The 18,627-nt window shown below is 38.2% G+C and overlaps 1 protein-coding gene across 1 annotated transcript; it reads right to left on the reverse strand.

Annotated features, from left to right (window-relative positions):
- On the reverse strand, positions 1–16,693 carry LOC137261993 (17-beta-hydroxysteroid dehydrogenase 14-like). The gene is made up of 9 exons (XM_067799796.1): positions 16,576–16,693; positions 13,911–13,949; positions 9,438–9,535; positions 8,625–8,691; positions 8,183–8,274; positions 7,838–7,942; positions 6,190–6,257; positions 5,025–5,121; positions 1–4,417 (listed from the first exon to the last, which is right to left on the reverse strand). The coding sequence occupies exons 1-9, from the start codon at positions 16,673–16,675 to the stop codon at positions 4,256–4,258; spliced, it is 828 nt and encodes a 275-aa protein (XP_067655897.1). The 5' UTR covers positions 16,676–16,693; the 3' UTR covers positions 1–4,255.
- Between the last annotated feature and the right edge of the window lie 1,934 nt (positions 16,694–18,627).

Here is an 18,627-nt window from a genome sequence, read left to right on the forward strand (position 1 = left end):
TTTTGAAGTCAATGTTTGAATTAAAACATTTATTTTCTAACGCACACAAATATTGCTATTTTCACACAGTGACACACACAATATCAACTAAAACAATCTATTTACATCACTTCCAGACGTTTAGACTGACAAATTTTAAATTAATCATCTCTTTTTGTCCAGAACTTGTGACTCTAAACCCGATAATGTTTTAGTACCACAAAAGCCAACACAGTAACACTGAATTTAACACTAAAATGAAGTTTTTGTTACTAAACCCGTGTATGTTACTATAAAACTAAACTCAGCACTCTGATGATAAACCTATTTATTTTAAGGTAACACTAAACTCAGCACTATGATGCTAAATCCCAAGTTTGTTACTATAAAAATAATACTATCATACTAAACCTATCTATGTTGCAGCAAAACACTAAAACTCAGCACTATAATACTTGTTTGTTATCGTAGACCTAAGTCCAACATTCCAACACCATATGCAATACTATTACTGTAACACAAAAACCAACATTCCAATAATAAACCCAACAATTGAACACAAAACCCAACAAAATAATGCTAAGCCCAGGGCTGCAATACTGTATTTTACAGACGATGAAAGACTCATGGAAACATCATATGATCACACAGTTCACAACAAGTATTTTGACACCCGCTGAAAACAATACATAAAAATATCCCCATAAATAGTACAGATTTACTTTTTCATTTGAATATGGGCATGGAATATCCTGATATTTAAATGCATGAGTTGATATATTATTAGACAATACTGGAGACATTTTAATCATTAATACAGAGGTAAAAAAATAACATGACTAAAATTACTTTCTCACAGTCCCTCGACCACAATATTTTCCCTACTGCCAAGCCCTCTCTGCTATGCTGTAGCCTTAAATGAGGCAAGTCTAGATTTCCTAAGGTTCTAATTGGTGATGACCCCAGTATAAATAGATGTTCTTAGTCTCTGAATCTCTGGTCTCCATGGGTTATGGGTTAGCTTGGCACTATCAAAATTATCAAAATTATATTCAGAGGCTAAGCATTAGTCTATAAAATAACATCATTGTTTTTACCAACATCAAATGATGACACACTTGGAAGGTACAGAAATTTTTCATCAATGACATTGTGGAGAGGCACATTTTGGCTGGGTAAAAAAGAGGTTGAAAAATATTATGAATACAGTACATAAAATGTAAATCATCAAGCAAGGCAACCATCCAAAGGGTCATCTCTGATATGTTTGACATTTTTGTTCTTTTGTTTGTTTATAGTGCACTCAGCAGTAAATGATCTATATGATGGAAGTCTGTAAATAATCAAGCCAGGGCCTGACAATCGAGTGACTGACATCATGTGCATCCATTTAGGAAAATGGGATACTGTGACATGTCAGCAACAAAGTCAGTGGGCATGACCAACCGATCCCGTTAGTCACCTCTTGTAACACACAGGGGTTTCTGAAGGCTCAATATTCCTGTGATATGGTGGCAGTCTGTAGACTGGACAATCCAGTTACCAACAGCATGAGCATTATTCTACACAGTTAGGATATGAATACATGTGTCAACCAAGTCAGTGAGCCTGAACATCCGATCACATAAGCATCTCTCATAACAAGCAGGGGTTTCTGAAGGCTCAATATTCCTGCGATATGGTGGCAGTCTGTAGACTGGACAATCCAGTGATCAACAGCATGAGCACTGTTTCACGTTTGGATATGATGACATGTATCAACCAAGTTGGTAAGCCTGACCACCCAATCCAATTAGTCACTTCATATAACAAGCATGGGTTGCTGAAAGCCAACTGTAACCTGGATTATTACCGGTCAGTTTTGATATGCGCAAGGGGAAACATGCATGGGGCACTGGTTATTGATCTGTAATCCCAATGGGGGAAAAGTATTTACTCCTCCCTTGAAGCCTCACACTGAAACAGACATGGGGTCTTGTGACTAGAATATCCCAGAACAGGAAATCAGTTAATTTTTAGTTTAGGTTATATGGGATACCATAAAAATCAGCCAAATAAATAAAAATATTGATTTTAAGCCCACTGCCATCAGTTCCTGTGAAATCAAAGGGACACAACTATGCTCAGTCAGATGTAGTGCCTGAATCCTCCTCTTGACCCCACTGCTTGTTTCTCAAACCGAAACACTAAAATACACGTATGGTAAGCCAATTCTTTATAGAAATAGTTTACAAAATCTGTTGTTCATAAATTATAGAGTAAGTTGGTTTCAATCGGTACAAGCCCTTGGCATTAACCACATTTGTGAATTCCACAAGCTCAGTTATGGTGCCAACAAACCCTGGAACATAATCAGGCAGAACAGGGATTTAAACATGAACATAGACTTTGTGCAGGCACAAGGGAGGCAACGTTGCACACACAAATTAAGTCACACATGATCGCCTTTATCACTGATGTCACCCCCTAAACTGCTCACCATATTTGCCAGTATCTAAAGTATCAAAAGGTGGAAAAAGAACAAATGAGAAAGGCACCATTCAAACATTCTGTCAAATATTGACCAATGAGCTAACAAAGCTGAGCTAACAAAGTTCATATCGGATTTTTTTTAAACCATACAAACATGAAAAATGTTTTGTTCTCTTTTTCTTCACCTACCAACCATTTTTTTCCCCAAAATGTGAAAACCAAGAGATGTAAATAGTTGTGCTTGTAGGTGTCAGTGGCCAAGTTTATGACAGATACCCTGACGAAACACATTTTAGTCCTTCATACAAGCCTAAACACATATTTTAGTGAAGCTGTTAGTAGATTTCTGACATGATTACCTAATGCCTAATACCAATGCCACCTCAATATATCACTTCCCAATGACTGCATTGATGACACAGCAGGTTATGAAACTGTAAGAAAACCTAGAAAAATACCCAAATAATAGTGCTGAAAAATGTATCACAATTCCATTGATATTTCATGACAAACACACAAAAAAGGATGCTTTAATGCTAAAAATTGTTAAACTATGTGACAACTACCTGAATGAAACAGACAATTATTCTTTACAGCTTGAAAGATTTAACAATAGTTTGTTTCTATAAAGTACATTCAATCACTTAATAGGTCCTGAGGTTTGTGTCAAGTTAACAATAAATGTGAAGAACTGTTTTCATTGTCAGATGTCTCTGAGTCTTCAATTGTAATGGATAAATATTTGATCTTCTAGGGGCTCTGAAGGATACGGGAGGATGGGTCAGGTTAAGATAGACTAAAGACCCTTATCAAGGGTACTCACACAAAAAAACAAATACTGATCATGCTCACCTTTGGTCGTGCATAGAAATCACAGTGTCATAATGTCAACATAGTCTGAGTCAGCATCACAGCCCTTCATTAATATCTACATTCAGAATGTGATGTTTAGTTCTGGCTTTTTAAATACAGTGAGTGAGTTTAATTTTACGCCACTCTTAGAATTAGTCAAGCAATATCACAGCAGGAAACACCAGAAATTGTACCTGTTCACACATTGTATTCATGTGCTGAGACAAACCTGGGTCTTTGGCATAATGAGCAAAAGTTTGAACCACTAGGCTACCCTACCGCCCTTTTTCACATGGAAAAATAACATATATTCTAGTAACATACATTATCAGAATCAAGAATATAGACGTTTTGATGCTCATTGGTAAACAAGAAAGTTCTCCATAAAGCACGACCCGTGGAGTTGTTGTCAGATCTTCTTGAAGAGAGAAATTGTTTTGGATCTGATTATAATTTTGTAGCAAACATGTCTTGCTGTACTTCGCATAATGCTCTGTGGATTTCAACCATAAAAAAATAACATATTCAAATCTATGCATTAAACTCATACATATAAAAATATTTTCTCACTTACATAAACCAAACTTAATTTCTTTTTCACTTTGAATTCAAATATTTGAAGTGAACTATAATGGAAAGGCAAATAACATGTGTACATGCAAATCAGCCCATATACACATGCTATAGCAATATTCCATCAATATCATGACAGGGGAGATGGACGGAAGGGAGACACTCGATATGGGCTTCACTCACTGTGCCCATGTGGGGAATTCAAACTCAATCCTTTGGCATGACGAGCAAATGTGTGAACCACTTGTCTTCCCTGACACCCATACAAATGCTGCTGAAGTTGAAGGACATGATGCAAACATGAAAGATTTAAAGCTAGATACATGCAGGTAATATGAAATACAGGTGGTAAGAAAAGCTATGTTGAAGCCCAACACTCTTATTTGTAGATGCCAGTTCTTTCTCTCATGTTCTTGAAGCCATAGTTGAGCTCAGCGCCGCCGGACAGGTTAAGATCAATGCCAGTACAGAAGGTGCCCTCTGCTGCAAGAAACAAGCAGGCCTGGCCACATTCCTCTATAGTGCCGAACCTGCCCAGAAGCTGGAACAAAAGAGGGCAAGTAACCAGTAAATTCTTAGATATTATCCCCTTTTTGATTGTGGAAGGACTTGTCTTCAGATAAGAAAATATCCCATTTAACTCTTTTTTTCTATCTGAGCAGCAGGTAAAGCTCTTTGGTTATGTGGACAAGGTGTCACTCCTCTTTATACTGATATATGGGTCATCTTTACTTATACAATCTTTTGAGAGGGAGAATCTTTCAATTCAATTCAATTCAATATATTTTGGTAGTAGGTGCCTCAAGCCCAGAGTACAAACAATACACAGCATTTATACGTCTCCCTCACCTGTGCATCAGCACCCCGCTTTATACATCCCTGTGTTCCCGTGAATCAGCTACCCTCTTTACACAGCCCTGTGTGTCTTCCTCACCTGTGCATCAGCACCCTCCCCTTTCAAACAGCCCTGTGGTGTATTCTTCACCTGTGCACCTGCATCCCCCTTTCAACAGCCCTGGTGTCCCCTTCACCTGTGCATCAGCAACCCCCTTTACACAGCCCTGTGTGTCCCCTTTATACAGTCATGTGTGTCCCCTTCACCTGTGCATTTTCAACCCCTTCATACATCCCTGTGTGCCCCCACTCACCTGTGCATCAGCACCACCTTTTATACAGCCCTGTGTGTCCTTCTCGTTGTTGGCAGCATTCTCCCACAGTGGGGTCCACACATTGCCAGGGGAAATCCTGAAGTAGGAACAGATTCATATTAATGTTGGACTGTAGCAGATTTTCACTCTCATAACACTTTTGTTCAACATGAATAAACTGCATTTTCAGGGCATTTTGGACAGTGCAAAGTGCAAGGTCCCATCTTAGTAGCTGTTCACATGTTCCTCTAATTGTCCCTTAATAGTCTGATTGTCCCACACATTCAGCCTGCATAGTTTATGTCACAAATTTTTTCAAAGACAGTTGTTATAGTTACTTGCCAAAGTCATGTAAATTATTTTTTAAACAATAAAAATTAAACAATGCCTGTGACACAAGTCATTGTTGAAGCTGTCACAAACCCAAACTGAACTACTATTTTCCAGTCATTTTGATTTCTTAATAATGATATTCAGTGAAATTATGTTAAAGCATATTCTCTTCCCACAGAGGTTACTCAAGTCATATCTTCCCACGTAACCTCTGTTCTAATACTGCCATACCTTCTGGTTCTTATAAAATCCCCTGTCGGCAAAAAATGGCAACACAAATCATCTTCTTTCTTTCTATCCAATGAGAACATTTGTTACATTATCTTAGATCCAATATACAGTCTGCTATGGGATAAGTTTGTCAATTTGTGAAGGACTGAAATACTGAAACTAGCAATAGAAAATGGTGCCACATATATCCCTCTGCTGATGATTTTTGCTGTGACACACAAGATATTTAATATGGATAGCTTGTCCGTTGTCAGTGAGGGTAATGGAGACGCCATTGATCTACCATTACATGACTTGAGTTCTGTCCTGAAGAAATGTTCGCACATTGCACAGGGAAATAGGTTTTAGTTTTCCTGAAGCATACAGAAATTACTGTGGCTTTGTAAATGATCACGTTTGAAATAATGTCACTGGTGCACAACTAAATCCTGATCTCTCGCACCAGGAAAGGGACACATTAGAAAAGAGGTTACATAGAAGAATACATGTATTACTTGAGTAACTTCTGTCGGAAGAGAATAGATAAAGCATGGAATGAAGAATGTTGGATCTTTCTTTCTGCTAAGCTCACCAAAACAGTTAATGCAAGTGCTATACTTACGAATTGACTCTGACGTTGTACTTGGATTCATCCACCGCAAGTGCTTTGGTCATGGAGGTAATCCCGCCCTGGAACAAACATACCTTGTCATAAAATACTCATCCCTTAAAAATACATCTATACTTAATCTTACTGTGAAAACTGTTCCTTGTCTGTGAATATTCCAACTATATCAGAGAGGGGGACACCAGGAATGGGCTTCTCACATTGTAGCCAAGTGGGCAATAAGAACTCGGGTCTTCAACATGACAAGCCAACACTTTAACCACTAGGCTTCCCTACCGCAACTCTTTGCCAGTCAGAAATAATGCAGCTTGTTATAACTGAATGTATCTTCGATATCTCTGGGGTATATGTTCTAATACATCTACACTATACCCTTGATGCATCTACATATCATATAGACCTAAAGTGTGCTTCTCACTATATAATAGGTCATCCCTTTTTTTTCCCAGAATAACCGCATTTGAGATTTTTGTTTTGGAGGGACAGGTTTTACTTTTCGCTTGAAAGACCTCTTCCCAGGTTTCCCCCCATTGTCTACCAAAACCTTGGAGGCGTGTTTTCTCCTATGCAAGGGGCATACATATTACCTCCCTTTTCTGGCTCTGCACTCTCACAGTAGCCAATCAGCTAAGCTTCAATCAGCTAGTACAATAGAACTTGCCAGTGTCAAAAAAGATAGCAGTCACAGCTGTTAAGGTTTGTTCACAGTGAGACTTAGATTTGGGGGGAAATCATACAGACAAATTGTCACGTTTGATACTTTCAAAAACTGTATGCAAGAACTCCTTCTACCTCTTTCAGAGTCCCTCTGCATGACTGGTATTGCCATTTTTTAATTGGTTAGATGATTTAAAAAGTGAAAATGAGTTATGTTTCGTTTGCTCAACTTCCCAGTGTCGACACCTGACTGGATAATAAGCCAACCAAAGTAGGTAATCAAATTATCCGTAGATGCATCCAGGGTATAGTGGAGATGCATCGGAATGTATACACTGGAGATATCCAGGATGAATGGTATGCAAAGTCAGACACACCTCATATAGATGTAACCAGCTGCAGGATATCACCTAGTGATATGCAGTCAGCTGGACATTGCGTCTGAACACCCAGTGTGAAGCACAGATAACCAATCATTATCAGATTATATCCACCCATCCTTATTACAGTGTTATCCACTTTCATAATCTGTAACATAACAAACCTTTATTAAACTACATCCACCCATCCCTACATCAGTGTATGAAATAAGCCCAAACCCCAGCCAGACATCAGCTGCCCAAAATGGATTTAACCAGACTAGACACCAAGACATGGTGAACTGACTCGGATGTGTGGAACATCTAAAACATTTTTACCGAACCATCGGGCTGGCTAGCTGTAAATTTAGATTGTCCGTCAGAAATCTATAATGTTTCGGGTGACCGAATGGACCTTATTTTATACACTCCTGTTATCAAATTTCATAATTCTAAAAAAAAGAAACCATCACCAAATTTCATCCCCACCCCATTTTTGCCTCAACAATATTGCCCTAACCTCCCTCAACTCCTTAACTGAGTCTGCATGCTACCTCACGTGTGCCAACAAAACTGCTGATTATTGCACAGGGCCTTGATTTGTTGATACAACCATATACCATCACCTTTGTAGCGACGTAAGTGACGGCTCCAGTCTGGCCAATCTGCCCAACAAGACTGGAGTCATTGATGATATTTCCTTCTGTTTTCCGCAGGTAGGGCAGAGCGTACTGAAATGTACATAATTAAGTTCATTTCGTGCCAAATGAGACACTAGGTGAGTGAGTGAGTGAGTGAGTGAGTGAGTGAGTGAGTGAGTGAGTGAGTGAGTGAGTGAGTGAGTGAGTGAGTGAGTGAGTGAGTGAGTGAGTGAGTGAGTGAGTGAGTGAGTGAGTGAGTGAGTGAGTGAGTGAGTGAGTGATAGTGTACAGTTTCTGTCTATTGGCGATAAAAAAGGTACTGGAGCTCACCTTTGCGGTAAGAAAGTAGCTGACAAGATTAAGATTCAGCAGACTTCGGAAGTCATCAGCACTGAACTCATCTATTGTGTGGAAGGGTGGATCTGAAAATAAATCAAAGTTCCAGAATAATTTTCTGTGTGCTGTACAACATAATTTATCTCAGTCTAAGTTTATGATTAATAGTTTTAATAGTTTTAATCCATTATAATATGTACTTCAAACAAAATGCAACAAAATAAGATTTCAGTTACCATTCAAAATGTTAAAAGAAATTTTCATACAATAGGAATACATCTGGGATAAGGAATAAAATATCTCTAAATTGTTGTGTTCAAAATTGTGATTATTATTCAAATATTTATAGGAAACCTGAGACTGCATCCTGAGTATTCCATCATGTTAAATCTTTAACTACCTGGCTTCTCCATTTTTAACAGCAACTGTTACTCACGGCTTCCAGCATTGTTTATCAGACAGTCTATCCGACCATACTTTTCTACAGTTTTATCAATGAGGTTCTGAAATAGAAGTGCATAAGTATACATATTACTACCTTTCTGGTTCAGCTTAATTTCATATCAGACCTTGCTCTTGTTTGTTGTTTAAAGCCAATCAAGTCTGTAAATAATAGTGGTGTTATTAAAATAATCCAAAATCAATCAAAAGAAGGATTAAAAATGAACATTGATTGTAAGAAAAAGATTTTCAATTAATTGGAATTTTGTTGTTTTTGTATAATAAACATGAATCAGGTAAACTAACCATTAAAACTGATGAATATTCATTAACAAACATGAGTTCAAAAGTGTAAAGCTATTCACATGGTAAAATTATAACCAGTTTAATTACAATTCCAATGTCTTTCATGCATGAGTGCATTTAATTGCACAACAGTACTAGTTATAAATGACATTATTAGAAAAAACATATGGAAAAATCCTTTAAACTGGTGATTACATAAGAAAAAGTATATATTTCAATTATAATCAATAATTGTTCACCACAAGTCCTCTGATAATCAAAAGTGGATTTGGTTTCCGATTCACAACAATACTAAATCATCCAGTGAAGAACAGCAGGGATACGATGACATGTGTGAACCAAGTCAGCGAGTCTGACCACCCAATTCTGTTTAAGTTGTCTCATACGACATGCATGGTTTTCTGAAGACTAATTGTAACCTGGATTTTAGTATAGTATATCCAGTTTTACATAAAGTTTTGTACTAATGAGTGAGTATGGACTGCCACAACTAAGTATCCACCTTGATGTCATCTTCCTTGGACACATCACAAGGGACGAAATATGCCTCTCCGGGACCCAAGGCATTCAGCTCCTGCTCCAGTTGTTTCCCTTCAGACTCTAAACAAACATGGACATAATGACAATCTTCTATCCATAAGCTTAACTCCCACTACCTAACTATAAGGAGAAAAACAGTACTATCCAGTATCATTAAAAACATATACATTGTATTCAATTCAGATTCGACAACTACATCAATGTGTTTATGCTTCATACATGTATATACATCCCCACATGTCCCATGCACGCAAGCACACACACATACTTCTAGCATCTGAAATGAGCAGCACACACAATGGTTGTCATAAGGGTCTATTTTCAGTAGGATTGATTGACCATAAAGCTTGTATGCTTTCAAAATACAGTCGAACACCACTGTCTCCATATTTACAGGACCAGGGGAAGATATCGACTTAATCCAAATATCGACATATCAAGTTGGCATATCATCACATACCAACATGAAAGAAATGAAAGAAAACAGTAGATTGAATGCCACAAATACACATGGTAATCTTGTCATAGTGTCCATTTTGAAATATACAAAAGTTGGATTTCCTCCACAAATGAAGTGAAAAAAATCAGAAAGTTTTAACTGGTGGACATTTGGTGCTGGCATGAATGCAATACTGGTCAACCACTCTTGATACATAAGAAGTCCTTATGTCATTGACCTCCATCTCTCAATTCAATAAATTTACTCAAGATGTCCAGGATGTCAGTTGCTTATACAAGTAGGACGGGGATTTGGGCTGGTTCCTCACTGTAAGTCTCACTGTCACAGTTACATGATGACAGAAGCCCCTGATTAGATTCTCACTATATTTTGATTCGATCCTATAATCCAGTATCAGGAGTGTTAAGTTGAAATTGGGAGTACATCTTAATTAGATAAACAAACACGTGAAATCACCACTCAATTAGTCTTAATTAGCTTACACTACCCCTACCTTTGACTCATTCCGCAGCATGTGTGTAAACATGTAGAGACAGTCACAGTTCAGACAGATACTATAGTATATTGACTTGATGTGCATACATCAAGTTAAAAGGGTAATTTTGCTTGTCGTGACCATGATCAAATTATCTGAAACATCAAGACATTCTTATCGAGTTAAAAGGGTTCAAACAATGATTAATAAAAGATTTTCACAGAACAGAGAAATCATATCGAGACAACCAAGATATCGGCCTATCAGTGTTCTTCTCTTCTTCTTAATGATATATATCCGAATCAGGCAGATTATGACTTTATTCATTTTTTTCTTATGATAAATGTGGTATATGGTAGAGAGGTGCTGGGGTAGCCTAGTGGTTAATGTGTTCACTTGTCATGCTGAAGACCCAAGTTCGATTCCCGACAAGGGTACAATGTGAAATGTCCATTTCTGGTGTCCCCTGCAAATGATATTGCTGGAATATTGCCCCTAACAGCGTAAAACCTTGCTCACTAACTCACTCACTCACACACAACGTAGCCTATGGCCTTGACAGATTTCTCTGTACATCAATATTTATGTGAACAATCAAACATAAATCACTCCAGTTAAACACACAAGTTGCATGCTGACAGGCCAAGGATCAAGAACGAGACACAGTCGAACCAACTAGCCAAGGGATGTAACTCTGCAGACTCACTTTGTACTCTGACGTCTGGACAAGGTGTTGAACTCATAACGTGATAAACTTGTATATTATGCCATGTATTTAGTCTTGTATTGTTCACTAGTGGTCAATCAGGTTATCACCCTATAATGTGTCAGCTAAGGGAAGTAACTCTGTGCAGCTGACTCACATCGCATTCTGTAGCCTGGAGAAGATGTTGAACTCTTAACGTGATATACAGGCATGTATGCCATACAGTCAGCAGTGCATTATCTAGTAGTGATCAATCAGGCTATCTCCCTGTAATGCGTTATGTCAATGAACAATTCACAACAGTTTGATAACATAATCTCTGACCAAGCAGGGTCAACATCTGACTGATACCAAGCACACAGTTTGAATTGTGAACGTAGACTTAAAATAACCTCCTAGTGCATATGTACCTGGGTACCTAGAGTTTTTCAATCACTTCTAAAAGAAATACATTGCTGTTTATGATACATTGAACAAAAAGGCTTGTGATGATGAAATAGTTGTGCAAACAAATTTTAAAGAAAGAGACAGTTATATGGACAAAACAATTACTGGGTTGACAGTTTTTTCTTTTCACACTGACTATTAACCCAGTTTTATTTTTCCAAACTGACTATTATATAGGAACAATCAGTTTAATATTGCAACCAAGAACTACACCTGCCCACATGTTTTAAGTACAGAAATGCAAATGTTTTCCATCGTGAATTTGGTTTTCAGTTGAGTGACATAACAATTATGAAACTTAAAGGATACAAATACACAATGATAACATTTCCTTTTAGCATAGCATACAAGTGTATGAGTGAGTGAGTGAAGATGGTTATAGCAATATTCCAGCAATATCTGATGGCAGGAGACACCAGAAATGGACTTTACACATTGTACCCATGTGGGGAATCAAACCTGGGTCTAGGCGTGACAAGCCAACGCTTTAACCACAAGGCTACTTCACTGTCTACTGTAAATGTATGATCTGCCCATGGTTGTCATAAGGGTCATTGTTCTGAATACGCAAATGGTAGATTTTTGTAAAATGACAGCCACCCAGTGTATATATATATATATATATATATATACACCGTAGCCATTACACGTTTGTTAAACATTGATTATAATTATATAAATATTAATTAACCAGTAGCCATTACACGTTTGTTAAACACTGATTATAATTATATAAACATTAATTACCCAGTGGTCATTACACATTTGTTAAACATCGATTATAATCATTTAATAAAGAATCTCTGGGCATCTCTTCAAAGAACCACTTTTTTTTTCATTCATTTGCTTCAATCATAATGACATTCGATTAACAAGGATTTCTAAGTCAAAGGACATTATTTGAAATTTGCTCTAAAAGAAAACTCCAAACAGTGTAAATCTAAAGAATTCAGTCCACAATCTTATCATTGTTTCAATGTGGCAAAATTCTAGCAGGATTAAATTACTTGCTCTCAAAATGTGTTCTATGAAACAATGGACTCTATATGTGTTTTGTATTGTGTGTGATATAGTGACAACATATCACTTGTGTATGATATATACAACATATACTGTATATGGTAATGGAGGTATTTAAATAAGCCAAAAAAGCCAATCACTAACTGTTACCAATCTGTATTCACTTAGTGAATAAGCATCTGTTCATCACATTAATAATCCCTTAGACTCAGCTAAATGTCATTGCTAATAAGATGTTAATCCTAGCTTGTCAAGCCACACTGCATTGTATGCACTAACTGTCAGCCATCTTGAACGAGCCAGCAATAGCTTGATACAGTTTAGCAAGGTGCACTGTTGCAACAACACACAGCCGCTGTCATTATGTGCTTATATCACCTCATGTACATATCCACTTGCACAATCACCTACATAGGAGCTTGCTCTGTCCTACATTTGTTAGCTACATATACACATTTTCCCTATAAATAAACCTGTATGTATTGCTGTACGAGTCTTCTTGCCTTCTGTAACATGGAAAAGTCATCACCATGACTCATTTATTAACAGACCACTTGATGCAGCTGGAACAGAGCTGAGTGTGGTGTTAAACAACAAACAGACCAATATGACACATTGATTGAATGAGCTATGTTTGTCATTGCAGATGCCATTTGTACCACAAGAGCTGATAACTATCAATGTTGCCATGGTTACAGATATTAGTGATTTTCCCTTGTGGTAAACACTTAGTACTCTTCAGGGTCAGCTCGAACCCCCACTCTTTTGAAAATTACTTGTGACCACATTCAAGATTTTTTTTTTTTTTTTTTTGCTTTGGTGGAACCAAGGGGGTTTCAGAGGGTCTGAACCCCCTAACCCTCCCACTTTTCAAAATTCCTGGATCCACCTATGGCTTTCTCACTCAACAGCAGTCAACACTCCTGTACAGTTTTCCTTTCATCAGTTTACAGTCAATCATTCACATACAACTGCAGTTTTCCCTTCACAGTCAACCATCCAATGTCATTTAACATACAGCTTTCCCTTCCCATTCACAATCAACCATCCAGTTGATAACACTTAACATACAGCTTTCCCTTCCCATTCACAATCAACCATCCAGTTGATAACACTTAAGATACAGCTTTCCCTTCCCATTCACAATCAACCATCCAGTTGATAACACTTAACATACACCTTTCCCTTCCCATTCACAGTCAACCATCCAATGACATTTAACATACATCTTTGCATAGCATGACACTATTACACAAGATTGTATATAGGCTATTCAGGTCAAAACGAAACACAAAGGAAAACAATGAATGATGGGTTGATAGCATACCTCCCCTGGAGCAGAAAACAACCTTTGATCCATTCTTCACTGCAACAAAAGAAGGCAGAAATACCTTGAATGATACTGTTACCAGCAGTAGTTAGCATGACTTTTAGCAATATTCTAGTAATATCACAGAGGGGGGCATCAGAAATGGGCTTCACTCATTGTATCCATGTGATGAATCAAATACAGGTCTTCAGCATGACGAGCAAGCACTTTAATCACAAGGTTATCCCACTGCCCCATATTTCACAAAAGCATCAGCCAAGGTGGCTTTCAGATGTATACTTTATGCAGTAAAGAAATATTCAGCACATCATATTTGCCATTGTCACTGACCAAAGTTCATCATGGCTCACATGAAACAATCAAATGTCAAGGTGAAGGTCATCAGTTCTCTATCATAACCTTGTATGGCCTGCATGAGTCAACTGTCACTAACTGCTGAAGTTCATAATGGCACGCTTGAAGAAATGCCAAAGAGATTTTCAGACTTTACTTACTTTATGCATTAAATTAATAAACAAAAGATAATATTAAATTTGACATCCATCATAGCACACAAGAAACAATCAAATGTCAAGGTGAAGGTCATCTGTTTTCAATATCTAGAACAGTCCACAACTGCCGGGCATTGCTGCCCTATGGAACCAATTAAATCATAAATCATGGTCATGGGACTGTTCATCTGCACTTGCTGCCGTGCTTCTGAGACCTGTAAAGACACATGGTAGGACAGGTCTTCAGCAACCCATGCTTCCCACAAATGGCGGCTATACGTGCCACAAGAGGCGACCAAATGGCCCTGGGAATTGGGTGGTCAGGCTAACTGACGTGGTTAACACACAATTGTGTCCCAATTGTGCTGTTGATCACTGGATTGTCTGGCCTCATGAAAATCCTTGTCTGGACTCGATTATTTACAGACTGACGCCATTTAGCCGGAACTATGCCATGTGCTGCATAAAACTAAACTCAGTCACTCACTCATCCACTGACTCAGTGCTGCTGACAACTGTTGGACTCGAGTTCTGTGTCTGTTACTGATGTTAATCAAAAGCATCCCATAAATGTTTGATGGGGTTTCGAACTGGAGACCTTAAGGGCCAGTGCTTGGATGCTGAGGTTCATTAATAGCCTATCGTCAAATCTGATGTGTGAGGTGGGGCATTGTCGCATTGCAAATGGTGTTCACTTGGCCACAGTCAATGTCCTGGACACTATTGACTTTACAGCTGACAATGACGATCACTCAGCATGATGCCTGGTAAGGCAGCATAAAAAAAGTTAATAGTTTCTCGGGCTTATTTTTATCAAAAGTGACCAGATGGTAGGGCTTTTATTTTTAAATTTTTATGGAAAAAAGTGACACGAGAGGAACACATTTTTATTTTTTTCTCTCAGAAATACAGTTTGGGAAGTTGAGCACATGTTAATGAGTTGTAGTTTCAGTCACACACGTTCTTACAGACACTAATTCCTTAGTGGACAAATGGATGATCAGGACACAAATTGTTACACGCACAAATAAAAGTGACGCACAAATGTCCAAGAAATGTTCCACTTTTTTTATTTAGCCTCACCTGCGACCAAAGATAGTTCCTCTTTGTCTGGGCTGAAATCCTTTGTAGTTGTGGTAATGCTGTAACTGTAGAGGTGGTTATGGTGAGGGAATCAAATTTGTGCATAAATCTGGAAAGGTCACAACATTGGTTCCAATGTCTTGTGACAGTGCTTAGCAATGAGTGGCTGAAGCGTTGTTGCATTGAGCTTGTCAGTTGCGGCATGTTTTCACTTGCTGTACAGTTGTGATCAATATATACTGCATGTTCATTTCATGTTGGTGTGTTTGACAGCCTCCCTTCATTGAAGTTGTGTTCTTGTCTTACACTACTTTTTAGGTATTTTTGACTGGAAAATGAACCAGTCAATGAAAGTCTTGGTTACACTTGAGTGTTGGCCCACCCCCGTTCTGACCAGGTTCAGTATCCCAGGTGCTTCATTTCAAATGTAGACTGGTAAACCCACATACAAAATACTGCACTTTTGATTTGTGATTGTATGGTTATAATTTTGTTTATTTGTTTTTCAATTATCAACAATGCATACTATTATGTCATGAACAAACGATAATTATGTTTCAGTTATGTATATATTTTTGGTTTCATCTAAGCTTTACTGCATGAAAAGCTACACATCAATGGGCTTAGCATCCAGCATAAGCTGGCAGAGCAAGGCTATCCGTTGACTTGTGGTTTCAACTAGTTGAAATAACAAAATTGACGTAGATATATATGTAATATCTTTTACTAAAATCAATAAAGAACGTCCAATGCCATCACATGGTGCGGTCAGTCAGTCACTCACTCACTCACTCACTCACTCGTCGGTTAAAAGGCTTAACTATGCGTTTGAGTCACTGTCACGCAACCATCAATTTCTCACACGAAACAAGTATTGAACAAAGCGAAGGCACATGACCGATGCATCAGCTGATGGTCAGCTGTCCAACAGGTGCAGGGCAATTGCTGGTCGATGAGAAGACTGAGGGGAAAGTCCAAGTTAGCAATTTGGTTTCGATAATTGGGTGTACATAGCAGTTGTGTTTGATGCTTATAACTCTCCAAAACACAAAAAACAACGTTGATATTATTGGAATGATAGTACTCACCGAAAACTTCAACACATCCTTTGCCTATTCCTTTCGAGCCTCCGGTGACAATAGTGACTTTGTCTTTGTAACGCAACCCACTCACTTCTGCTGCAGCCATTGTTTACACTATAACTGTAAGTCATATGAGCCGTCTGATGACCTGCAATACCGGTGCTTATGGTATTTGTTCCCTAGAGCAGAAAGTACCGCTCTCAAGTTACGCATGCCTTCAAGTAACGGGATAATGTGTTATCATAGAGGGGGTGAGGGGGTACAGGGGTGCGTAACACCCCACGCAGCACACCCGCGCACACACACACCTTTTGTTCTGAAATTTTATCATAAATGACCATTGAAACTCGGGTGAAATGTAGTGTGTACCCACCTCCCCATTTTCTCAGTAGTGTGCAAAAAACTGTATCCGCCCCTGTGTAGAAGGATTGTTACTTAATACAATATTTGTCAAACATTACTATTTCCATGGACTAGTGTCTAAAGTATGGCCGCTGCCTTTCTAAGATAATTCAGTTTCATCACGCAATATTCCGTGACATAAACATTTGGCATAGCTGTAATGCATGCCAATGTCGTCTGCATTAATGTGACTTACATGCATGATCACATTTATAAAGGATTTGTCATCAAATATATTTATCAAATATGTTTATGCCGTGTTGTGAACAAAATAATGATGTGTAATGAATGGATAGGTGCGCGTTTGTCACTAGCGGTTTACGAAAAATTTTCCTTATTTTCTATACTAGTAATCTAATCAGTGTATATTGATATACTGACTTCCTTTTTTGGACAAACTTTACACTATTATTCTCGTTCCATACAAGTGGGGACAATATTAAATTTTTCTTTGTAATACTTATGAAAAGAAATGGCCAAGCAATAAAAACAAAGGTAAATTTTATCCTGAAACATAGGTGTGTTTTTAAATATATTTTTTTCATTTTGGGACGATGGGGAAGCTCTGTGGTTGGAGCGTTCGCTCGTCACTCTGAAATCCCGGGTTTAATTCCCCACATGGGTACAATTTGTGGAGCCCATGTTCCGTGCACAAATAAACGTGACGCGCCGACGCCCGGGAAACATTTCACTCTTTTATTTAGCCTTAGAATAGTCTGGGTCATCATGAACAAAACCTCACGAAACTGCAGGGACCCTATCCACAGCGGCCCGTGAAGGTCCCGGGGTAGAATAGGCTTTCAGCAACACATGCTTGCCATAAAAGCGACTATGCTTGTCGTAAGACGCGACTAGTGGGATCGGGTGGTCAGGCTCACTAACTTGGTTGACACATGTCATCGGTTCCCAATTGTGCAGATCGATGCTCATGCTGTTGATCACTGGACTGTCTGGTCTAGACTCGATTATTTACAGACCGTCGCCTTAAAGCTGGAATATTACTGAGTGCAGCGAAACACAAAACTCGCCCACTCACTCTTGGACTATGTAGGACAGGAGATCAGTGTAATATACACGTTATGAAACATCACCACTACTTCTTTGAAAACGAACCAGGATTGCAAATACATTTCAAGGAATGGAAACCAACATAATGTACTGTTTTAGATAATATGGACACTGAATAACCCCTGCATGTAAATACAATAATATATTGACGTGTTCAAAATTCAGTGTTATTCAATACTTTAAAACCATGCCAGTTGACAAAATTAATGTATATGATATGTTAATCCTACTGTATCTGAGTTAATAATACTGGAACAGTAATACTAATAATGAAAATTTCTATTGGGCAACATAAACGTAGTGGGTACAAACAGAAGGTGACTAAGGTGAATTTCCTGATGGAGGGTCATCATTTGGGGATACTTTCTCTCTCACTTGAATTAAATACATCTTTAAAAACTAGATATATTTCAGTTGTGGTCACCAGAGTGCCCATATAAATGGATTAGAGTTCTGTGGAACATGATTTTACAAGTACTTGAAATGTTACTCAGATTTGCCACAAATTTGTTTTTGCTGATATACTGAGTATTATCTTTTTGCCAGGTAACTTCTGTCTGCACAGCTGTCCCCTTAGTCGCCTCTTCT

The sequence above is a fragment of the Haliotis asinina genome, chromosome 14 (assembly GCF_037392515.1).
Source record: "Haliotis asinina isolate JCU_RB_2024 chromosome 14, JCU_Hal_asi_v2, whole genome shotgun sequence".
NCBI classification, from domain to species: domain Eukaryota; kingdom Metazoa; phylum Mollusca; class Gastropoda; order Lepetellida; family Haliotidae; genus Haliotis; species Haliotis asinina.

Excerpts from the sequence above, each read along its gene's own strand:
- LOC137261993 (XM_067799796.1), bottom strand. The coding sequence starts at position 16,675 with ATGGCTGCAGCAGAAGTGAGTGGGTTGCGTTACAAAGACAAAGTCACT. Across the intron at positions 8,275-8,624 it reads GATAAACAATGCTGGAAGCC|ATCCACCCTTCCACACAATA; the intron begins GTGAGTAACAGT and ends ATTTATTTTCAG. Across the intron at positions 5,122-6,189 it reads TACAACGTCAGAGTCAATTC|GATTTCCCCTGGCAATGTGT; the intron begins GTAAGTATAGCA and ends TTCCTACTTCAG.